The 25912-nt window shown below is 40.3% G+C and overlaps 1 protein-coding gene and 1 long non-coding RNA gene across 3 annotated transcripts; one reads left to right on the plus strand and one right to left on the minus strand.

Annotated features, from left to right (window-relative positions):
• Nucleotides 1-1121: 1121 nt before the first annotated feature.
• LOC109078920 (AT-rich interactive domain-containing protein 2-like) lies at nt 1122-22981 on the minus strand. 2 transcript variants are annotated; one of them, XM_042721587.1, is made up of 21 exons: nt 22540-22981; nt 22352-22445; nt 21629-21726; nt 15876-16009; nt 14264-14482; nt 14113-14180; nt 13969-14038; nt 13573-13823; nt 12781-12877; nt 11383-11592; nt 11106-11270; nt 10635-10710; nt 10417-10551; nt 10087-10289; nt 7244-9474; nt 4995-5134; nt 4782-4920; nt 4616-4698; nt 4406-4535; nt 4221-4312; nt 1122-2596 (listed from the first exon to the last, which is right to left on the minus strand). In XM_042721587.1, exons 1-21 carry the CDS (start codon nt 22629-22631, stop codon nt 2485-2487), a joined length of 4839 nt encoding a protein of 1612 aa, XP_042577521.1. In that variant the 5' UTR covers nt 22632-22981; the 3' UTR covers nt 1122-2484. The 2 variants fall into 2 exon arrangements, with proteins under 2 accessions (XP_042577521.1, XP_042577520.1); XM_042721586.1 differs by having other exon boundaries at nt 4995-5137.
• A 323-nt stretch (nt 22982-23304) lies between these two features.
• On the plus strand, nt 23305-25890 carry LOC109062069. Its single transcript, XR_002013029.2, has 2 exons — nt 23305-24608; nt 24858-25890. It is a non-coding gene; the product is annotated as an uncharacterized LOC109062069 (long non-coding RNA).
• The last annotated feature ends 22 nt before the right edge of the window (nt 25891-25912 follow it).

A 25912-nucleotide genomic window follows, 5' to 3' on the forward strand; every position in this document is an offset into this window, starting at 1 on the left:
CCTCGCTCGTGTCTTATTCGTCCCGCCACAATGGAAGAATCTGATGATGCTAAAAATTGCATGCAATATTACACACTTTGCGTCTTTGTAATCACACACACCGGATTCATCTCATCTGGTAATGATGCTTTTGAGCATTATTCGCGTTGTTTAAAAGTTCTGTCAATCAAATCGATTTCTATTCAGATTTCTGAGTCATATGAGCTGGTTTATGAAGCAAGAGTCCCCAGAACTTCCTATCAGCGCAGACTTTATTCACATATGCAGAATATACAAATATTTATTTACGGTATTAACATTTATGTGCAATGCCTATCCTCTTGCACATCTATAAGTAGTCTTCATGCACCTGTTCTGTATATTCTTCTAGTTGTTATTTAGTTCTAATTGTTATTATTATTAGTTGTTTACTGTCTGTTAACGCCGAAGAGTCGGAAGTCTCACACATTCACAGGAAATAGCTTAGTTTTATGCTAAAATAAGGTGGATATATATATATCTATAATTAATATATATATATATATATATATATATATATATATATATATATATATATATATATATAATATATATATATCCACCTTATTTATATTATATATATATATAGTGTAGCTTTCTAGTCTGTACGCCAATAAAATTCATATAAAGATCAAAATTTTCTAAATATTTGTAAATTGATATTGGAATAATAAAACTGATCGTTTTTATACCTTTCTTTTTATTTTAGGATGAAATAAGACCCAACAATGGTCTTGACAATGTTTGAAAGAAATGTAAAAATGTAAATCAATAATTACATATATTTTTTGCATCGTTAAAATTGACAGGTAAAAATGGTTGACAACTGCTTACAGAGTTTTGTAATTATTGCAATGCAGATTTTTTTTGTACTGTACAAAAAAAATCATTAGTGATCAAATTATCTAAATATTTAATGATATTTAAATACTTTACACATGGACATATTGTGTAGCTCTCGTCTGCACCCAAATTTCTCTATATGCATAATAAAAGTCATGATATATTTTTTCTATTATTAAAATCCCTAATCGAACAGACCTGAAAAAATTCAATCCATATGACTGGGGGATCCCAAAGGGAAAAAAGGCATGTCAACAGTATGTCAAAAATGTTCAGTCTTTTATTTAAAAACTATAAACAGTCACCAAAGTAAATGAAGCCAATCTATATCAGACTGTTAGATATATGTATCATCGCACACCCTACAGACACTGCAGAAATGGTGAAGGGGTGGGGGGGAAGGGGTCGTGACCCCGCTGGGATGCTAACACAACAGGCAGTAATAAATGTTACACAACACACAGCAGAGAGGACAGCCTGGGGTCCGGGAGCCGGAATGTGGCGTGGTCGTAAGAATGGATGAAAAAAAAAAAAAAAAGAAAACGCAAAATAGTACAATAAAATCCCACACTATATTAAGATAGAAAAAATGTCTGGAGGAAAATATCATACCTGCACGGAAAGCAAAGAACACAGGAGAAAACCTGTATAAAACTCCATGTATTTAAACCAATTTACAAATACAAAAAGAATCACGTACGGGCGTCGGGCTCGTACTCTGACACTTACAGTGAATACAGGTTGAGGGGAATACCTTCAATATGTTTGTCTCTTCTACAAAATGACATATGATATATTATTTCATACTCTTTCAGCCAGCAAAATGAGTTCTACAAGTTTTAACAGTACAAAAAAGGGGAGAAAAAAAAAAAAAACAAAAAAAATCACAGTTCCACAAAGAAAAACCTGTAGCCTCCGCCAGCCCTCCCAAAACTTTACAGCATCAGTACCTTTGCAGAATATTTACAGGGTTTAAGTACATTCTTCCACTGCTGAGCATAGAATCACATCTCAAATGAGTAACCAGGGGTTGAGTCTGAACCTACTGACGTAATGCTTCTGATACCAGCGGGCAGCAGCGGCATGAAGGAGGGAGATTTAACTTTATATCTATTCACAAATATTTACACATTTTTTTTTTCTCATTTACTCATATTGGTATTTATTTCAATAATAAATAAGTGAAAATATAATCGGCTCAAGTAAGAAAACCAAGCTATCAAGTTGTAAAGAAAAAACTAAATCTAGCCACACCTCTGCCGCCCCGCACCTTGTCCACTTGCCCCGCCCACAGAATCCCCCCGCGCTCCTCCGGGACTATAAAAATGTGCTCGTCGGGCCAGGCGTGAAGAGAGGGTCAGAAGAGTGAAATGGGCGCTGGTTTCTGAGTGGCTGGTGGAAGACCCGTGGCAGTTTGTGAGGGAGAGGGACTGGGTGGAATGGAGAGAGAGAGAGAGAGATAGAGAGAGAGAGAGAGAGAGAGAGAGAGAGAGAGAGAAGGGTGTGTGTGGGTGGGGTGGGGGGTTTAGAGAGACGACCCAACGACGCTGGCGACCTGTGTGGCAGCAGAATGGGGAAATGGGCTTCTCGTCTCCTTCTGAAGGTTTTTGGGTTGAGCTGAGCTCAGGCCTGCAGAGAGCGCGTGAGTTCGTAAAGGCATTTCGCGAGCGTGGTGGAGACCTCCATAGTGCTCAGCGCCAGCACAGAGAGATGATTTTCATGCCGCCTTACCAACCTGAACACAAACACACAACAATCAGACACTGATTACATTTATGAAGTCTACCTGAAGTCATTTTTTTTTTCTTTTTCATGCTAGAAGTCACATTTCACTTTTTCTTGCATTAAGAACGACAATAACAGTATTACTACTACTAACTACTAATAACAGTAATACTAATCCATTCTAATCCAAAAAGACCATTTTAAGTCTTAAAAAGATGAAAAAAAAAACTGCACTGTTAAATTAAACATTCCCTACATCAATTTTATAGAAAGGGAAATTGTATAAAACTATAAAAATATTTGTATGTGTGTGTGGCAGACATTGTTGTCCTGTAGTCTGTACTCCAAAATCCAAAATACTTTTCAATTTTCATTTATAATTACAAATATGACTGAACTCCAAAATACTTTTCAGTGTGCTTTTATATTTACATATTGGAATAATAAAACTGATTTATTGATTTATTTTTATTTTTAAGGAGAAATATGACTGAACAGTGTTCTTGACAATGTTTAAATGAAATGTAATAATGTAATAAATAAATAGTTAATATTTCTTAAACATTTCTTAAATCAATCTTAAATGTATTTTTTTTAAGAAACTAAAAAATAAAAATTAGAAATGGTTCTCAGATTTTCATTACTGCAATGATCAAATTATCTGAATATTTAATGCTATTTAATACTTCAAAGTGTGTGTGTGTGTGTGTATATACAGTTTCATCTCAATAAATTAGAATGTCGTGGAAAAGTTCATTTATTTCAGTAATTCAACTCAAATTGTGAAACTCGTGTATTAAATAAATTCAATGCACACAGACTGAAGTAGTTTAAGTCTTTGGTTCTTTTTAATTGTGATGATTTTGGGTCACATATAACAAAAACCCACCAGTTCACTATCTCAACAAATTAGAATACTTCATAAAACCAATAAAAAAAAAATCATTTTTAGTTAATTGTTGGCCTTCTGGAAAGTATGTTCATTTACTGTACATGTACTCAATACTTGGTAGGGGCTCCTTTTGCTTTAATTACTGCCTCAATTCGGCCTGGCATGGAGGTGATCAGTTTGTGGCACTGCTGAGGTGGTATGGAAGCCCAGGTTTCTTTGACAGTGGACTTCAGCTCATCTGCATTGTTTGGTCTCTTGTTTCTCATTTTCCTCTTGACAATACATCATAGATTCTCTCTGGGGTTCAGGTCTGGTGAGTTTGCTGGCCAGTCAAGTTGTTTTTATTTTTTAATGGTCTTATGAAGTATTCTAATTTGTTGAGATAGTGAATTGGTGGGTTTTGTTAAATGTGAGCCAAAATCATCACAATTAAAAGAACCAAAGACTTAAACTACTTCAGTCTGTGTGCACTGAATTTATTTAATACATGAGATTCACAATTTGAGTTGAATTACTGAAATAAATGAACTTTTCCACGACATTCTAATTTATTGAGATGCACCTGTATATATTATACATTATATATATATATATATATATATATATATATATATATATATATATATATATATATATATATATATATATATATGGAGAGAGAGAGAGAAAGAGAGAGAGAGATTTATATATAGATTTCATGCCACAAATAAACACAACAACCACACTAAATTGTTTTACTTACTTCCGTCCACAATCTGAGTACTTGGCGATGCTCTTTAACGTTAAGGCAGCAGTTAGTCTAATGTGTTTGGTCATTGGTCCCTCTTTATCGTCCTGAGCAGGACCAAAAAAAAAAAAAACATTTCAAGCTTGACACATCTATAAGCAGCAGAACTATCACTGTTTACATGAGGTAATAATACTGACTGTGAAGTCCCTGAACACCAGGTTTCGCGAGCCCCTACGTAAAGCCATCAGAGCTGCACTGGGGTGGTTGACGAGCGCTTTCTGTGGTCTGGAAGGAGGTGCAGGACTGCTGACCGCCGCTGGAGGAGACCTGCACATCAACACAGTCACAATCTCCATCACAATCATCTACTAGCTTAAACCAGCATGAGCTAAAGAAGTCATACACACTTGGAAGTGTTGGGGTTGCTGCCTTGCGTTTGCTCCTCCAGCTTGAGTGCGGCTAAGAGCGCTTCCCTCGAGCAGTGCTTATCCTGCAAAACACACACTCTGATTAGTCAAACACACACAGGGATAGATGTCATTATGACTGAAAGAGAGAAAGATGGGATCTTGCCTGCAGGTGCGTGATGAAGGATAGTCTCTGGCGAGGAAAAGGTTCACAGCCCTCCCATTGGCACTGCCCTGGGTACGCGTCTTTACTGCCATGATAGGTAGCTGCGTGGTAAAACACCTGTGATGGCGTGTCAAACCACCTGAAACAACACATTCAAGTTAGCATGAACCAGACAGGCATCTACAAAGCAAAGCACATCGCATGCGTCCTCACCGTTTGCATGCCTGCCACAGACATCTGAAGTTCTGTCCAGGTTTACGTGCTTGCTCTGGAGGGAGGGCGGGTGCTGGAGAACTCTGATTGGTTCCCTGTGCAGCCGGATCCACTGGAGGCGGAGTCTGCACTGACACAGGCTGCTGCACACATGAACAATCAGTGAGTTCTGTAGAAGGCTTAAAATTAAGTTTAAAAAAAAACAAGCATGTTTTCAAATTGGCCGTTTTTTTTTTTTTTTTTTTAGCAAATGCAAGAAATAAAAATAAAGCTGAATTTTGTAGATGCATCTAATTTTTTTTCCTTGCACTTAAACTCAAAATAAATTGTATTGTAATATCGCTTACTATTCAAACTGGGCACTTCATTTGGATGTAGAATTTTATTTGTTTTCTTTGATTATTTTATGACTCTTTCTCTCATTCTGATTTCTCAATTGAAGGTAATTATTAACAGCTCTTGTTTTTACTAGGGCTGTCAGTTAAACACGTCAACTTCGAGTTTCAAAGTCGTCATTGGATTGGTTTAATAATACTGGATTTCCGGGAGACGTGTGTCACGTTCTTTAATGTTCCGCCTGGAAACAAAGATGCCGTGGCGCCAAACCCCCTCACGAACTGTGACGACAAGCTCTTATCAGGATCAACTAATCACTTGATTCTCAAAAGTATGTGAAATATTTAAAGCGTTAGTTCAGCCAAAAATGAAAATTATGTCATTAATGACTCACCCTCACCCTCATACCGTACATACATTTTCAATGGAGGGACAGAAAGCTCTCGGACTAAATCTAAAATATCTTAAACTGTTTTCGGTCTTACGGGTTTGGAACGACATGAGGGTTGTGGTGACTTTTCCACACCTCATGGCGCTGAAAAAATAACAATTAAAGTTTGCGGCGTATAATCTTTCAAATACGTCTAAGAGTTTTAGACACTGGTCTGTTATTGTGGTGACTTTTCCACACCTCATAGCGCTGAAACGAGATGAACTATGATTGGTTGTTTGACATGTCGGTCAAACAGCCTCATGGGTGGGCCTTGGCCAATGAAAGCTCCCATGGATTCCAACGAGACTAATTAAGAGCAAGAATGTTTTTCAGGCCCAAAACAACAGAAAAACTAAGATTAACTATAAAAGAATTGTTGCATGCTAGGTAATTTCACATGCATGTTCTCATTTCTGTAATATGAAAAAAAAAAAAAATCTCACTGGCATTACATGGATTCATTGTAATATCCTGTCTGAATAATTGATGTCAGTTCACATCAAATAAATCAACATCTAACAAGCATATAAAAAAATCAACAAGTAACTAAACTGGTTTCTGATTAAGACACTACTACAGTTGGAACAGGGTAAACATTTACAGATATCATATTTCACCAGTTCATTAATCACAGTGTACACCGCAAGACAACTGTTTCGTGCAACAAGTTTCCTGAAACGTTAAATATGCAAAGGATGAGTAATTTAATTAAATAAGCACTAATTTGCACAATTTCCTAGCAATGAAATCTATACATAAAATACTTATTTCAATCTGTTGACATTGTAGAGTTAAAGGTTTCCACAGAGAGGATTTTGGATTGCTCTATCACTCAATTAATCTATATTAATCTAATTTACATTAATCTAATAAACTAATCAATAACAACAACAAAAAAACTTTATATAAACCAAGCAAATGTTATAATGGACAAACCCAACCTTAAAAACCATTTGAATATATTCAACAATAAAACTTTAAAGTTTGGTTTAAGTGCTGAAATGCCTTTAAACATACATATTGTAACTGTAATCAACAGATGTAAATAAATAAGGTGTAATAAAATAAACACTTAAATGTGTATTTTGGATACTTTCTTTCCACTAGTCTGAAAGAAGACAAGTCATGGAAGCAAAGTAGCCTAAAATGTAAATGACCAGTGCATGAAAAAAAACAATGGTTTTGTGTACAGTGCTCTGCCTTAAAAAACATTATTATAAAAACAAGCATTAGGTTGTACAGCAGTGGTCTCAAACTCAGTTCCTGGAGGGCCACAGCTCTGCAGAGTTTATCTCCAACCAGCTCCAAATCACACCTACTCGGAAGCTTCTAGTAATCCTCGAGACCTTGATTGGCTGGATCAGAGGAGTTTGATTAGGGTTGGAACTAAACTGTGCAGAGCTGTGGCCCTCCAGGTATTGAGTGTGAAACCAATGTTGTAAAGTCACAATTCTGTAACCATGAGTCAAAAACACATTACCTGAGCACTGGTTTCAGGAAGCGGCGAGGGCACACTTGGTCTCTGCTGCGCTGCATTCTCTATTGCTACTTTTGCTACTGTGCTTGGGTCTGCGCCCGCCGGCACGGCCACCATGGTGGAGCTGTTACCGGCATTGTTAGGGTCGCTGATGGTCACTATCCGTACTCCCATTTTGGTGGGGATACCGGAGGTACCTCTGTCCCCGTCCTCCAGCGGTCTCTTCAGCGGCCGGCTCTCCAAGGTGCCGTTAGCGGGAGGCAGCGGCGGCTGCTCAAAAACGGGCAGAGGTGGGGAGTGGTTATGAGGTGGGTGCTGTTGTCTCAGGCCCAATGTCTCTGAGTTGGGGCCGTTGGAGATCTCAGCGCCGTGGCTGGGCCCGTTGGCCAGGCGTTCGGCCTGCTCTGCTTTGGCAGTGTCCTGCTGAGGAGCAGCAAGAGAGTCCGTGAGGCCCAAAGCCCCGTGCGCTTTCTGAGGCGACAACACCTCGCCGTTCCCCATGTGTTTGGAAGCCTTGTGATTTGGAATGTTTTTGCTCGAATGGGTGACGTCCGATCGATCAAAGTCGCACACCCCGTTCACCATTAGCTTTTTAGGGTCAGAGTGCGTCTGCTTCCCAGGGCCGCCACTGTCGCCGCCTTGTGCCGCAGGGCCGTTTAGCGCATCTGCTTGGCTGTTCCCTGAGTGGTATGGAGGTAGACTCGAGTCAAACTTCCTCCCGTTGAGCAGCTTTGCCGCAGGTCCGTCCACCTCTGCGGATTCCCCATTGCTGGCTTTGGCAGAACCATCAGTGACGGAGTTGTTCTCCATGACCTCGATCTTGCGTTCGTGGATGTGTAGCCCCGTGGTGTCCTTGGCCTCCTCCTCCTTTTGGCAGATGATTCTGTCACCTCGGAAAGGTGGAATGGGCGTGGCTCCTGCAATTGGCAGAGGCGGAGTCAACTGCAGGCCGATTGTGGGCGGGGTTTGTGCTCCCTGGCCAGGGAAGCCAGAGTTTGGCACTACTGTGAAGGTAACTTGGTTGCTGGGCGTAGCCTGCAGAAGGGTGCCAGAAGTGGAGGTGGAGATGATCTGCCCTGGGAGGATGGAGATGGGAACGGCACCGGTCGCCTGCAAGGGGCTCTGCATAAGTTGCACGTTCAACTGCGGTTGAGACGGCACCGGACCACTGTTGGTCACCTGGTATACGACTTGCGGGCTTGGTGCCCTGGTGCTCGCAGGAGCGGGAACTTGCGGAGCGGGGAGTATGAGTTTTCCGCCTGGGGTGGAAGGACCGCGTTTCGGAAGAAGTAACTGTTTGATCAGACTGGATTCTGTGGAGGTAGGTTGGGCTGAGGGTGGAGGAGGGGGCGGAGTCTGCTGAAACTGCCGCTTGACGGACAGCATGTGGCTGACTGTGTTGGGCGGGGCTTGCTGCATGGGGGCGGGGTTAGTGATCGGTGCATTTGGGGAAGCGGGAGACTGCGTGGGCTGCGGTTGGATGGTTTGAGGACTGGGGTTGGTCAGTATGATTTGATGGATGGCTGGGGCGAATGCGGTGTTGGGTGGTTGATTCTGACTGACGATGACTAAGCTTTGCTGTTGCGGTTGTTGAGGTTGAGGCTGTGGCGACTGCGATTGCGGTGCAGGTTTGGGGGCGATACTTTGAAACGCGATGCGGTTGCTAGTCACGCCTGAGACAGTCACAACCTGCCCTCCAGCCATCAGCGAAGTGCAAGGTGCACTGACATACTGAGGCGGCGCAAGCACCACAGCCTCTTGGGAAGGGGCACCTTGCTGTCCCTGAGGGGCTTGCAGGTGCTGTTGGGCCACCGAAGGACAAACACTTTGCACTCGACCTGTAAAAACGTGTCCCTGGGGTAGCGGCCCCTGCTGGATCAGTGTAACGGGAGCGTGATGGAGCAAGGGCTGCTGGGTAGGTGAGCCGCTGTGGTTGGGAACAGCAGGTGCAGCGGTGGCCGTGGGGATGGAGCTCTGGATCATGGCTGTTTTGAGAATGTCATTGGGTCGTATGGGAACTGGGGCGGTGGCAGGAGGGCAGGCGTGAGGGAGTGCAGCTTGTCCTGGTGGGTTCATGGGGAGTCGTGGAACAGTCGGGGCTGGCGCAGGAGCACTGGGAGCGTTGGTGTGCGAAGTTCCATGCATGGTGAAGGCCACCTGTGGTGCTGCCTGGCCGGCAGTAAGGCTTGGTGCTGGTGTCCGGACAAGCTGCCCTCCCACACCAGGAGGCAGCGCTGCATGGACAAACAAGAAGGAATCAGCTATAAATGCGACTGGCTTATCGCATTAAACACTGCATGGACTTTTGTTTTATTCTCACACCTGGGTATATTAAATCTAGTGTTCAAGTTCAGCAATGCACAATGGGGTTAACTAGGGTCTTATGATTTTCATGATGCAGAAAACATGGGAGGAATTGCAGGTTCCACTCAGAAAAATGAAATTGGCTGTATAACAAAATTTGGCCAAATCAAAATATGACAAGATACGGACTAATGTCTTTTTTTTATTCTTTCCTTGTTTAATGCCATGTCAGCTTCTATGGCTATGTTAAACTGTGTTTCCATTTTTACAATCGTCCTATTATTTATATATGTTTACTGGTATTCTGCTACTGAAGAGATGCTACATGATTTTTCATTGTTCCTATAACAATAACATATCTATTCTATTCTTTTCTATTCTATTATTTTAAACAATCTTTTTTTTTTTATAGTAAATCTGTATTTAATCATAAAACAAACAGGGTTTAAAAAGCTTTAACCCAAGATCAAATGTAGTGCGAAACATCTTTCTAAATTGCTAGAATAAGAGTTCTTGGGCCAATAATAAAAGAGTATTTCTACCTGACTGGAGCTGAGGGGTTTCTAAAGGAGCTTCGTGTTTGGGAACTGGTGCAGGACTGGCCTGCTGCTGCTGCTGCTGCTGATAATAAAGCTGGACGGGAAGAGGAATCAGCCTCTTCCGCACACCAACCACGTGGATTTGAGCCTGTCCATTCAGCCGTGTGTCCTCCACACGCTTCACCGTGTGATTAGGAAACAGCGTCCTGAGAAACGCACAAGCACAGCGTTGATTTTGTGTTTGAGTGGTGAGTTTCAGCATTCAACATTTACCATTTAGGACAGCACAGAAACAACTTCACAGCATCTGCCCAACAGTTTCATTGATCTCACCTCAGGCATTTGTAGAAGTTATTGGATGTTAACACGCCACCCCGCGCCATCTTGCTGCAGGTCGCCAGATATTCAGAGTACATCTCGGAGCGAGAGACCGAACCGTCTGGATGAACCTCAAAATGAGCATTTAGCCTAACGAGAGCAGAAAAGCATTCATAAAACACTAAAAACATAGCAGATTTGAGAAATGTAAGAAAGAAAGATCTAAATCTTACCACTGAGTTGTGAATTTCTCTCCATCTACTTCCACAATCCCAGGCGGAGGCGTAGACTGCACAGGCGCCCTGTTTACTACAAAGAAACAAACCCAAAAAACACTGTAAATACAAATTACATAAACTCATTCCTCATTCATTTCCCATTTCAACGCACATTTTTTGTTGGATATTTTTAAACCCCAACTTGAGACTTAAAGCAGTAGTACTATAGGTCAGGATGAGGGGTAAGTTTACGGTTAGTTGCATGTTATTATGCATAGAATATTATTAATATAAGTACATGTATAAAAAGGACACCGTAAAATAAAGCGTTACTGCATTTTGCATCTGTCCTATCCTGCATTGTGTTTAAATCACTTACTCTCAACGGTTATTAAAAGAGAAAGTACTTCTTGTGATATCTGAATATGTAATTTTGTACATCTGTAGTACACACAAAATCCGACAGCGGATACATAGGACACTTACCAGCACCAGGAGTGCCTTGTGTAGGTGGGGGAACGTGCTCGACAAGCTGCGGCCGAACCTCTGAGACCTGACTGCTCGAGGCCTGATGCTCGATGAGTTTTACTGCCGTCAGGGCGTCCGGTCCGAACGTGTGCAGGTCCACAGACACCAACCGCACTAGAAGATCTGACATACACACATGCAAACCACATGCAACTGAATTTTTGGGCTGAAACATCACAGTAAATGTATGGTTATGGAGGGAGGAAATCGTTGAACAAAACGTGCGATCGTGTACCTATGCTTCTCTCCACGGAGGAGATCTTAGAGCATGTGATCTCCCCGAGCTCGGCCAGCTGGTACAGGACCTCCAGCGCGGAGATGACCAGCATGATGTCCGGCAGCGTCAGGAGGGCGATGACTTCTCGGTACGACTCCTGATCCACATACTCGCAGATCAGAACGCCGTTATCCTCCACTTTGCTCAGGTTCCCGAGAATTTCCATGGCTGTAGGATGCGATGGAAATAATTAGCAACTCTCAAAAGAAAGGACAAGGTTTAATGCAGGGCTCTAGATGGCGACCAAAATTATCACATCTGCAACCAAAATTAATTGCATCTTCAACCTTTTTTGGCAGTGTGCGAGTTAAAATTTGATGTGGTGATATTTGTGCGAGTGCATGGTTTGCGCTGCTCCAAAGCGTCGGCTCCATATAGCACGCATTGCACAGCCGCGACACATTGTAGCAGGAGTCAGATTTCATTGATCATGTGAAGAGAGGCGCTATCAGTGTTCGGGAGTAGAGCCTGGTTCATACTTAGGGTTAGGGTAAGTCGTCACTTCAGTACGAGCATGAAGGTGCATGCTGCAAAAATGATGTGACTATTGAGGAATCGATGGCGGATGGAGGATTTGGTTTTCAAGCTAAAGTAAAGTAAAAGACCGCTTCTTAAACCAGAGAAGGGGAACATGTTGGTATTCTTGTGGAAAAAAAAAAACATGCAAGTCCTGTCACCAACAGCCAGTTTAGTTTTACTTTTTGTTTTCATTTTGAAAAGCTTGTTATCTTTGCGGTTTACCTCATGTTACACTGTGGAGGCTTTCTTTTAATTTTTTTAATTTATTTGATTCCGCAGTGTTTGCTAAACGTTCTGTAATTGATTAGTCTTTATTTAATACAGCATGTGGTGTATGCCATCCGTTCAACTTATACTTTTCTTTTTAATTAAGAATAACAATGAATCATCTTTTGCTTTAATAAAAGCAAAATTTTGAACAGTGTATAGATACAAGCAAAAAATACAAAAATCTACAAGAAAATTGAACAGTGTATAGATACAAGCAAAACAGACAAATATCTTTTATTGTAAAACGTGACAAGATCACAAATTCTAAAGCACCGATTATAACACAGCAAAAGAGGAACTCCCGTTCACAAAATTTGAATCACAAATAATACTACTGATGAAAAATTTTACCACTTTCGTTACCATATAACTATGAAGTATGATAAAAGTTCAGCAGCATGCACTGATCAATCCCATGATGTAGCAAAAAAAAAAAAAAAATTGCGACCAAATTATGTGCTTGTGTGACAAACTGAGAAAGTTAGCCGCAAAAGAGCAACCATTGGGAAGAATAAGTCTAGAGCCCTGGTTTAACGGCATGAACAGTTCACCCTAAAAGATGCTCACCCCTCATTTTGAGAAACAGATCCCGTGACAACAAACACTTCGTGATGGTGTGAAACATCAGATGCGTTGTTCTGAAATCAACTGGATCCAACTGAAGCTGAAAAAGGACAAAGAGACATTTAACAAAAGATACAAATGGCCAACAAAAACAAAACATGAAGCATACGTTTCATAGAGTGCTGCAGGGATAATATATTTATAACCTAGAAACAAGAATTTTAGCACTTCTGGTTCCACGTTTTTATTTGAATGTTTTTTTTGTTAAATGCTTGAATTAAAGGTTTGTGGTGAACCAAAGCTCAAGATTTTGACATTTCATTCTATGACAAAACGTATCAGGTACAAGTCCTTGTGGAGATTGAAAGAATGCCATATCTTCTCGTTCCGTTGTCGTCTCCTTTTTGTAGTTTTAAATAATGATTTGATATTTATCTGCCGCCGTCACGGCTATAATGCTTCTCTGACGAGCCGCTTCTTCTTCGGCTTTTGCCATGGGACTGCGGGTTACACCAGCAAAAGCCTTTAAGAGAGACTCTAAAATGGTTTAAGGTTTGACGGTGTAAAATGTGTGGAGTAATACAGTTTCCTAAGAGATCTTAAACCACAAAATGTCTACAAAACCTGAACATTTGTTGTTCAGAGAACTTATTTTCTGCAATAATCCAAAAGCCAATGGAAAAATCCTGTTGGGTATTTTGTAAAGGAAACTTGGTGATGTAAACAAAATTTTTTGCTGACAAAAATATGTAATAATTGCAGCACTCTATACAGATGTAGATTTTGGACTCTAACCTCTCCGGCAACGTTGCCGAGCGTGTCGAGACCCAGCTGCCGCAACTGGACGAAGGTGCAGTGCGCACACAGTAAGAGGAAGCGCAGACATGTGCGATTAGCTGCCAGGAGTTTGATGTTGGCCTCCTCGAAGGACAAGTTCCTCAGAATCATTGCCACCTGCAACACCCGCTGGCCCTCGACGTCTCCGATGCCTACGGCACGTGTCGGGTGGAAGAGAGGAGGGCAGACTTCCCTCGTCTCCAATCCATCTGAAAAAAATTACACAGTGCACACTTAGTGTTAAGTAATGCTTGGTTAAAACATATCGACTAATCAAAGCGAAACAACACTTCATTGAGCGTCTTCACCACATCAAAGGAAATGAGAGTAGTCGGGACGTAAACAACCACATACTTTGGGGTGTGCAGCTCTTGTCTGAGATGAGATCTTTGACTTCATTGTCTTCAATGACATCTTTCCAAAACTAAAATAAAAATAAGAGTTAAGAGCACAAAAACAGATACCATGCAAGAAATGCAAGTTGAGATCTTCTCTTACCCTCACAAAGTCCCGTGACGTTTTCTCCTGCCAGTCTGTCCCAAATAGAGCAGAAAAGCTGCCTAATGCTGAAAGACAAACATATGTAACGTTAGCACACGCATGCAGTCCTAAACTACAAATACTCTAGTAGCCGCAGTATTAAACTCACAGTCGTCGAAGACTCCCGTGTGTGCCAGCAGCAGCGTGACGAGTTTGGGCTCTTTTTCTAGCTGCATGGCGTGCTTGCTCTCGTTGGACAGGAGCGTGCACACATTAATGGCAAAGTCCACCTCATTTGGGAGCCCAGACAGGAGAGACAGCACCAGTTTGTTGTAATCGGATGGAGGGACGAAATCCGTCGACAGCCCATAGCTTTGGCGGAGATAGTCTGTCAAACAAAGGATAAGCAAAAGATTTTTTTTTTTTTTTTCAGATTTCCTGAAGAAATTGTGAGCGGTAATTGGCCATGTGTCTTGGAGGTGGCTTGAGACTCATACAAAACTAGACTCAGCCAAGTGTGAATAAATCTGTAAACTTCACTGCTCCCAAAAAAAATCTACATCAGCATATGGAGGTTAGGGGTTTGGCCCTATTAAATATTGAATGCATTTTATATTACAATCCTCTTCTGCATGTACATACTTACATATCTTACTTATGTGTATCTCACATATACTTGCATACATACTTTCTGAAGTACTGAAGCAACTGGGTAATAAATAGGTACCAACCCTAAACTTAAACCCTAAACCTTAACATTTTCCTAACCCAGTGTAGTTGCCTTACATTACTCAGTATTTATTTGCATAAGTACATTGTAAATGCACATACTCCAAAATAGTGCAACCTTTATATAAAATTTTACTGATCAAAAAAGATGTCTCATCAATTGAATTCATAAAATGTAAAACTTTAACAACAGTGCCCTATGAAAAGTTTTATTTTTTTTTTAAAAATTGTCGTTGGTTGTAATTTTTCTGGATTCTGTGCTTTATGATTTAATACAAATGTATTATGAAAACAAATCAGTGGTAAATTCAAAATTGACAAATAAAACTTTCATTTACCTTATTTTTTTTTTTTTTTACTATATTCATGGCAAACTTGAAAACAATAACATTTAAAACAGTCTTAATTACAACCCTTCAGATGAACTGTACACAATTTTACTTTTCAAAAAAATAAATAAATAAATAATAATAAATTTACTTTTTAGTAAATAAAGTGCTTCACATCATATGTTTATTTATTAAAATTAAAACATGGATGAAAAATTGTGTTATTGTGTGATCTCTTCAGGGAATACTGCTTTAATAATTTCTTTTAATTTTTTTTATTATTATTACTTTATTATGTTTTATTATTTTATCTTTATTTACTATTACTAGAAGTACAATCTACTATACAAAAGTAATGTGTGTCAATTTTTTCAAATTAAACCAAACTTATTTTGGCAGGTTGTCACGAAGATCTTGAGTTTGTGTGTATCTGCTGATAGTTTAATTGAATTGTGAAATGCTGGTGAAGTGACTCTCAGAGCAGCTCTGGAGATGAAGTTCACGTGTTCATGTCCTCATAAAGTCAGACTAAAACCTACCCCAACCCTTATGTACAGGGAAATATCATCCGTTTCTCTGATAGGAGTGCAGTGCAGGAGTACTCTTTCCTTCAAGGCATTAAGAGTTTTCACAGGTGCAGCTCCAAAACACACTAACCTTTTGAGCCAGCTGTATGTGTGTGTGTGTGTGTGTTTCAGAGAAGCAGACGGGGCTCATCTGTACCTGATACAGTGTGTTGCTGGTAGTTGTATGACGTGGGTATTGCACCAATCGGAAGCAAATGTTTAGGATTCCCCGGCTGCTCCTCTTCATCTTCCTCTCCAAAGTGATGCACCTTTTCATACTTCTCTAGATAGCTGCAGACAGACCAGAAAAAGACATCAGCACACAGAATGACGGACAGATGGATACACACTCATGATCCCAGGGGGATTTTAAGAGACATTAAACATCCAGACACATTTATTCACTCACCCGTTTAATAGATTGAGTGGTTATAATATTATCGTATACATTTTCAGAGAATGTTTTAAATGGGCAGACATCGGTTTCTGCATTTTGATGACTGTTTGGAAGGATAACGTGTGAATGTCATTCATTTCCATGAGCAAAATAAACAAACAAACCTGCGTGCGTCAGGGACTGAGAAAATCCATTAGCATTTCAGTTGCTACAGATTTTTTAAATGATTTATTCCAATAAAACATATTTAGAGAGTAGAAGGGCTGACTGCCAATATAATAACCATACATAGCAGACAATTTAATGATAGTAAATGAGAAGTACACAAACCGGCTTTAAGGAACAGTATTTTAGCCTGAAGCTTTAACTTTAAATAATAACTTTAAAAAAGCCTTGATGGATTTGGTTCTTACAAACATGCAGCTTTTACTTCACAAGTGCATTAATCAATGGACTGGAGTGGTGTGGATTATTGTGATGTTTTTAAAAGCTGCTTGGACTCTCATTCTGATGGCACCAATTCACTGCAGAGCATCCATTGGTAAGCAAGTGGTGTAATGCTAAATTTCTCTAAATCAGATGATAAAAAAAAAAAAAAAACATCTATGTCTTGGATGACCTGAGGGCGAGGACATTTAATGCCGGTTTTAATTAGAGAATACATACATGCAAATGTCTGCATAGTTTGCAACCTAACATAAATCACACTTGATTAAACACCCATTAAAAACACTTAAAACAAAGTAACTGCATACTTTACTATCTCACACAGCTCTGTAATCTCACATACTGAAAGACGGTCAGAAAGCGAAAGCTGTTTATTCCAGAGAACCAGGGGTCAACCGTATTATGAGTCTAATAGTAATATTCACAGTGTGTGAGTATGACTCATGAGTGGTTCCCTCAACTGAATGAGCTTTCACTTACACACACACCTCCCACATGCTACAATACAAACACTATAAATAGCTATCTGCACACCATAAACACACTGTACTGGACACACACAGCGTGAACAGACATTCGCTCACTGGACTGTGTAATTGTACGATTTTAATTAGTGATAGTTGATATCACTGAACAAGATAACCAGCAGATAACCAAATCCCTCTCCCTTTCCAAAAGTCAGTTTCATTTATTAAATCTCAAACTTGTTTGCTGCAATTAGAGTGATCGTTTACCCCCCAAAAAATAAAACAAAGTTATTTTCTTACCCTCATTTACTTCCAAACCTGTATGACTCTATGGAACACAAAAAGAAAATATTTTGACAAACGTTGGTAACAAAATGGTTTCAGTTCCCTTTAACTTTCACTGTATTTTTTGCCCATATAATGAAAGTCAATAGGAAACGAAACTGATTGGTTACCAACATTCTTCAAAATAACTTTTAATATTTAAGTCATACAAGTTTGGAATGACATGAAGGTTAGTAAATATAACGACAAATTTCATTTTTGTCAAATTGTACATCAACATTTTATTCACCACCTGTAACTCTGCTTGTCGATTATTGAAAAATTAATAAATGGATAAAAAAAAAAAACAATGTAGATGCTGGTGATTGTCTCAGGTTGGTCAGCGTGTGAGTTCAGACAAACCCAGAGCTGATTACAGGCTGATGTTTCTCGAGACACTAAATGAGGACCTTGTGAAACCTTCGGGTTTATTATGTACAATTTAAGTCAGGGGCACTTAGTCGTGTTTCTGGAGATCTACCTTTCTGCAAAGTTTAGCTCCAACACTAATCAAATACACCTGAACCAGCTAATTAAGATCTTCAGCAGGACTCGATAAATACAAACAGATGTTGAAGGCAGATCTCCAACAACCAGTTCTTTCTTTTCTTTCATAAACCTAAAAGGTAAAAAAACACTGCAAACCGGGTATGTAAATACAGAAATGAAGCTGACATGAGGAACTATGGCATCCAGTCAGTGCTCACGTGAACGGACCCTTTTCCGAGGTCTAGACAGAGAATTACTGCTCTCTACTGGAGACACAGAAGAAAAAGGTCAAGTTTAACCTGCAGGAGCTGCTGAATATATGGACTGTGACTAGGAGAAAATCAAATAGGACCTGAGACAACAGTTATGCAACAAACATCTTCAAAACAGTATACGCAATGCATCTTCTCAATATTACAGTAAAAACCCAACTTAAGTGGTGCAGGTTGGGGATAACCTAGAATAAGTTAATAGGATTTCTAAAATGAATACTTTATCATAACATGACCATGAGGTTCTACATATATACACATGCAAAATTAACACTCAATAAGGTGAGAGCAGGCTGACCAAAAACAGATCTGAGACCAGCAACAGCTTGGCTGGACTGCTTTACTCATACATGAACAGAAGAATGAAATTATATTCCATGCGTTCATACAATTTGCATTTATGGTTAATTTGCATGCAATTTAAAGAGTTAGTGATGTTCAGTCTGCAACTAAACATTCACAAATCAATTAAGAAGGTATAACTTTGTTTGGGAGATACACTTGATGCTTATTTGAACAGCATCAAACATGCAAGTTTTACTAAAACGTTATTTCAAGGGGGTCGTTCGTACAGTGTAATTACACAATTAAGTACGGAGTTATATTGATTAACAACACGTGCTTAATACAGGGTAAGGCTTTGGTTTGGGGTTAGTTACTTGTAATTATGCATACTTTACTGTTATTAGATGCAACAAGGACATTATGATAAAGCAGTACCAATCATTTCTTAAAAAAAAAAAAAAAAAAAGAAAAAAAAAAAAAAAAAAAAAAGGGGGCATGTTACTGGGAATATTTATATTACGAGCCAAATAAACTGAATCAACTGATTTGCTAAAATGAATCAGAGTGAATAAAAATTACCCTCGGAAAACTAGAACGCATGCTCCCACTCTCACATGCTCCGATACGCTGTGCATAAAAAAATAAAGCTGCCCTGTCTTTAAAAACTGACCATTTGCCAATTAAGACATTGATGTGTGTTATTTAGCTGCTCTCCCCTCTTTAGTTGTCAGACGGAGTGCCTGACTGCAGACGCCACACTTAAATGACTCGTATCACATGCTCCGATCGGTGCTGAGCGGTTCAGCGGTAAGCACATCACACCACAAACCCAAAGACCCAAGTTCAAATCCCTCGCCAGCTCTTCCTCAGCTGCGATGGTGTAAACGTACAATCGAATTCCTCTTTTCGGCATGAGTGATAAGAGCTAGACTACACAATGGTGTCCTAATGGAGACACCTGTTCATCTGCAATCCATCAAACAAGCGCAAATTAAATCCTTCACTTTTGTCTGAAGACTCACACTAGTGTTAGCTGAGAAAACGGGACGTTTTGGAGCCAGCGAGCGTTTCTCTGTATGCGTGGTGCGAGTGAATCGGACTAATGAGATCCAACAGAAATGAGGATCCTGCTAAAGCATGAACTTCTGAATCCCTTGTAGGACTTTTCCCTTGTATGATGTGCTTGGGACGCTCCCGAGGTAAACCTTGAATGCTTCTGAAAAATAATCTTTGTAAAGTACATCTGTAATTAAACCATTCCACCATCCTGACCCATTCACAACGCCTGCAGCTCAAATCACGTTACTTGTTTTGAGTGTTATGTAGTCTGATATATAGTTAAACAAACAGGCTAAATATGTAAGACTGCAAAAAAAAACATCCAGAGATTCTCTCTAGCTTGATGTTGCAAAAAAAGATTATTCATCACAGTATAAATAGTACTGGATTTCCTCCGAGCGATCATGTCTGTCTAAACTCTTTGGCTTCTCTTCCACCAATCGCTTCATACTCCCTGAGAGATGGATACACCTCAACATGAAACAACAAAAACAACTGGCATTACATCAGAATTGAGCAGCACTAAGACCTTTGATTATGAAAATAAAACCCAAAGAGAGCATGCCTGATAAAAACATGCATATGCTGCAAATAAAACCAGTTAAAGCTCACGCAATCTCTCCGTGGAGCACTAATTCTGTCCTTTGTACGCTGCTCTCATGAGGAAGACACACAGGAGAACAGCGTTTTGCATCCCTCGTCGTAGACAAACAACCTCTCTTGCAATGACTGTGAGGACGGTAAAAGACACTATGCAGAATTGTAATTACGATTAGTCTGTTGCATGGCAGATGTACATCATCTCATGGCCCACACAGCCTAAACGCTTCCTGCTGCCAAGTCTGTCTGTCTCACCCCCCCATAACCTACTAAACTAGAGAGAAACGCACGTGGAAAACCAGCAGCCGCGCTCACTCTAGAACAGACCGCAGTGCTACGGCCGTACGCTCCTCACTGCTGATACTACTACAAATATATAAAAAGAGTAAGATTTTGCATGCGTTACAGCTAACGAAACGTCTTCAGTGGTTTACACACGAATCAACAGTGCATGTTGTAAAACACCATTAACCACATTCATAAACACACAGATAACAACCTAGAAAGCACAAAACACGTTATGCATTGCAAAATAAAGTGACAGTTGAAGTCTGAACACACCAGCACGGATCCAAAACAATCATCCACCATTGTAAAGTTCACTCTCTCTTATTTGAATATACAGGACGCAGCATAAGCATGTTATAACACTCCAATAAGAAATACTTCTCAAACCAGATAAGACTAAACAAAACAAAAGACTCCTATAGACCAATGCAAGTGACAAATGCATGCTTCAAAGTGACCCAAATACAAGTCCAAACTACTATCTAACTTCCTGATTTAGATTTAAAAATCATTCCACTTTAAAACACAAGTGATGCTGCATTGAAACATTTGTAGAACTCAATAAGCAGTGACAAACTAAGGCCTCATTTACAGTTTTCATCTCATATTTGAATATACGAGAATCAGCACATGCATGTTGTGAAGCTTATATAAAAAATACTAAATATCAAATTACAAAAAAAAACAGCCTGCCTTCAAAACAAAAGACTCCTATAGACCAACGCATTTGACAGATGCATCCTTAAAAGTGACCCAAGTCCAAAATACCCATCTAAACCCTGTAAAACATTGATTTAGATTTTAAAATCCCTTTATATTAAAAATACAAGAAAAGTTGCATTAGAGCATTTTATATAAGGGGGAAAAACTGAAGCTAAACAGTATAAAAACCATCAAAACTACAACCTATTACAGAGATCTGACCATTATTAAAATATACCGAACCTGGCACTGAAGCAAAATACTTCAATGCAACTGACAGATGCATCCTTAAGTGACTCAAACACAAGTCCAGAAGAATTATTTATCACTGTAAAAACTCCCTGGTTTATGTTGTTTTGCCACATAATGTTGCATTAGCAACACAACATGAGCTGATATTAAAAACAGTAAAAAGTCTGCTTCATGCAATCAGCAACACGAACATACGATCCTCCGAAACACACGCTTCCGAGTCAGAACCGAGCCGCATGTTTGAGTGCATCAGAGCAGAGAAGCGCCTGTAAACATTGAGCACATGTGCCGGAGCTGAGCAGAGAGAAACTGAATAAGAGACACTCACCGAAGGTAGTACTGTTTCAAAACAAAAGCAGCATTCGAGCAACTCCTGGGGAAATTGAAATCCTCGCTCAGTTCGGCCCACTGGTTCTTGTCGGACACCTGTAGGGTAATGAGACAGGTGAGAGGGGTTCGGTTCCGATGCAGGACCGTGTGTGTGAGAGAGTGTGTGTCTCTGTGTGTGTATGTGTCTGTGTGTGTGCCTGCTAACTACAATTAGCACTCCGGCTAACTTACACTTTCCCATGTAAAATTAATAAATCAAACCAGTAGCCGGGAAACAAGGTGCTCCGTGGCGAACCCGTCCGAACCCCAGCGACTGGACCGCGGATCTGGCACGGTTTGCGGCTGTATTTACAGCGCGGAATACACAGGCCTGAGTGCGGCCTACAGTCGCTCAATCCTCCGCCACACGGGAGGGATAAAGCCGCTGATGTACACGGCGGGTCCGGACGGGGTTCGGTGCCTCAGACTCGGTACGGGTGATCGATGTAAAAGCCGCCCGGTAATTTTGAAGTGAGTGCGTGTGAAAGTGTGTGTGGGGCGAATACTCACACAGACACACACACACATACACTCACTCACTCTCTCTCTCTCTCACATACACTTACACAGGCCGATGCACGGCAGAACCGCAGACAGATCCACCGAACCGAGCTAAGAAGTTAAGTTGGAAGAGTGTGTGTGAGATGAGAAATGTTAAGTTGAGTGTGTGTGAGGAACTTACCTTCGCGAAGCCCCCTAAAGACACCACTCTCATATACAGAGCGCCCAGGTCCAGCTCCTTCCCACCCACCACGGGAACCTTTTTAAACGGAGATCTGTGGAGAAAAACAGCCCAGTTGAACACCTCACGGACCCCTCACGCGCCCAGCGCGGGTCACCCAAGTTATAATGAGTGAAATTCCCGCTCACCCTCTGCTGTGGTGAAATTGCCGCAGCTCGTCCAGGAAAGCCTGTCCTTTCCTCCGCTGCTCGGGGAGGTTTTTCCCCGTCGAGTTCGCCATCGTTTCGCTGAAATTCGGTCAAACCCCCAGCTCAGATTCGGTTCCTAAGAATCCGGGGATCCCATGCTCCGGTCCGCTCCGCTCCGGCGCGGCTGCGTGTTTGAAAAGTTAAAGAAACGACGGAGGATGAGAGTGGAGAAACCCGCTCCAACGGCAGCCTGAACAGCCCGCGAACCCGAGCGAGCTCAGTCCAACGGCACCGCGGCACAGCTCATGGCTGCACGGGAAAACAACAGTACCGGCTGCGCCTGCGTTGGGGTTTGGAGTGGGTTTTTTGACAGTGCGGGACGGACGCGGCTCCGGTTTAATCGCGCACACTGTGAAGCGGCAGAGGGATCCAGTTCAGACAAAAAGACCCGAGGCCGCGCAGCTCCGCAGCGCACCCATCAGGCAAGCGTCGGTACTGCAGCCGCCACAGCGCCGCTCATGAACAATAGACGGAGCTCGCTGAAGCGAAGGGGGAGTCACGAAACTCCACCAGACCGTTAAAAACGGAAGCGTGTCATGAGCTCGGTTGGGGGAAGGGAACTGACAGCTTACACTAGCGTCCCAAATGACACACTATGCACTTATACACTATGTACTTATGCACTCAACATGTAGTGTATGACTTACATAAGCTAACTTATTTTTGGTGCCTCCCAAATCGTGAATTTATGCACTAATCTATAACGTTTTGCAGTAAATTCCAAAAAGAAAAAGTGCACTTTAAATACCTGGATGATACCCTTAAATAACCAAAAAAAAAAAAAAAAAAAAAACTAAGTGTGGAAAGATGAACACTTAAAGTCTGCATGAAATCAAAATTGACTTTATTTAATTTACTAGCGCAGATAGCTAAAAGTTGATCCGTTGAAAAAAAAAAACTTGTCTTGGAAATTTTTAATCAAAATCTGAACATTTACTTCCGCTCTGGAATGGAATTATTTTTCTCATGACGTCAGTTTGACGGCGTGGGCTGAACATCCTTAGCCACGCCCCTCCAACTGTTAGTTTGCTATGAGACAGAGACAGAGAGGAGGGGTGCAAAAATAATACCACGCCCTCTGTTCAATATTCCATTTCAGCTAGAAATACACCACTTTACTCTGAAATAAAGTCGGCAGCAACTTTCATTTCACGCGGACTTTAATGCACTCAGCTATCGCAGCTTTAATTTCGTCATGAAGGGGGAGGGGCTATCAGACTCCGATAATTAATGACAAAATAACCTAATAAAATTCATGCACTACATGGTTGAAGATATAGTGCATAAGTACATAGTTATATTTATGTATAACAATGTATTTTTTAATATTTGTTATTAAAACAAAGTCACGTGTCATTTGAACTACTAACTGAGTTTTGCAATATTCTATATATTTCATAGCAACTTATGAAAATGCATGACCAAAAGCCTTGCTGTCTGTGACAAACCGCCACATACCTGGCACAAAGCACTGCTCTGTAATAAACATTAATAGCTTAAGTTAAACCGTGGTGTCTGCAGTTAAAGGAGCACAATCTGCGCTTTGTTGCAGCGGATGGACCGTAATTTACTCCCGGTCCCTTGTGATAACCGCCGGGCGGATATAAACGACACGGGGGTGACTACATTCAACCATTACACGCACCCCTCTCGCAAGTTATTCTGCCACAAAATGGCGGAGCTCGACGCGAAAGACCCCATTTTGTCATGCAGACGTTAAAAACAGTTCAAGGAAGCGGAGTTTTGTGTTTTTAACGCTATTTCGAGCGAGTTCGGGATGCGTTTAGCTGCGCCTGCTCATATGTTGTGGCGTCGCGCGGTGGAGAATAATGTCCGCGCGCTCTGGGTTTGACGCAGCTCGAGCGCTGCGCGAGTGAAGCCACCCGAATATATAAATATAAATGTATTTATCGACCTACATTAGATTTATATCATATTTTAAATAACACGTAATGAACTTGATGGGGGAATCATTTTATCTGGAAGATATTTGACTCTTTCATATTCTGGTTAGTTTGATGTGTGAACCTAGTTCGTGTTCATTTATTGTTCCGTATTTTAATATCTGAAGTTTTGTGCTGTTAATTAGTATATTTATGTCTGGTAAGAAATGCAGCTGTGTAAAGCATGCATTTATGCACGGTGATGGAATACCTGGAAACATCAGGGGATTTTAAAATGTCTAGGCCTAGAAATGTGATGGAAATAGTTGCATATATGCTTTTTCCAAATGCAATGTCTTTTTTTTCCTTTGACAGATCTTAAAGGACTGGACTGTGTCGTGAGGGAACCATGCAAACACTGCTTATAGAAATGCACAGACATAGACTGAACTGAAGGATTCAGTTTACATGCAGCTTTACTTCAGCAACTAAAAACTGCATCATCAGAGAAGTTATTAAACATAAGCCACCCTTCCAGATTGTCAACCTAATCTGTTTAATATTAGTCTGTCATCTGATGGATGCACGAGCAAAACAGAATTATATATACAGTCTTTGCTAAACTCAGACAACCCCAGATACTAAGTAGCATATTAAGGCTTTATTAAAGGGGGAAAGCTGTGAGTAGCCAGATATGATCAATAAAAGTGGACAGAGTGCGCCACCATGTGGTTAAACATCGAAAATGTTCTGCATTAAATAGCAACATTTGAGTCGTTTGAAGAAAGAACATACTTGCATGAGGTGAAACACGTTGAAATGAGTCAGTAGATAAAAATTGTTAGATTTTTAAAAAGTGATTATATGTATCAGCATGCTGATTGAAAGGCGGTAATGCTTGACACCCCAAAATGCATGTTTACAATTATGCATTTTCTTTAGTATCACTGAGATAGCATTATAGTTTTTATTATTATTTTGAATAAATTTTTATTTTTTAATAAGTTTTAAGTAGTTTTGCCATTTTAAATATTTTTAATGTCTATAATTCTTTTCAGTTTTATTTTAGCACTTTAAGTCAAATTAAATTAAGATAAGATTTCTTGGCAACTGACTGGAATTAAAAAGTTTTGTACACATTTACACTACAAAGACAAAAGTTTTTTTTTTTTTTTTTTTTTTTGAGTTACCATTTTAGTCAATTTGTCCTAGTACCATTTGAGTTTAGTTATTTTTTATGGTTTCAGTTTTTAATTATAATAACCCTGGCATAACTTTGAGGATGTAATTTGTGTTTTTAGCCACTAGGCGGCAGCACTATCACACATGAGCTATTATAATTTAATCTCAAGGTACTGTATGGATGATAACAAAGAAATTGATATAATAAAACTGATTTTCACTGTAATATTATCCTGATATTTACACAA

The sequence above is a fragment of the Cyprinus carpio genome, chromosome B4 (assembly GCF_018340385.1).
Source record: "Cyprinus carpio isolate SPL01 chromosome B4, ASM1834038v1, whole genome shotgun sequence".
Lineage (NCBI taxonomy): Eukaryota > Metazoa > Chordata > Actinopteri > Cypriniformes > Cyprinidae > Cyprinus > Cyprinus carpio.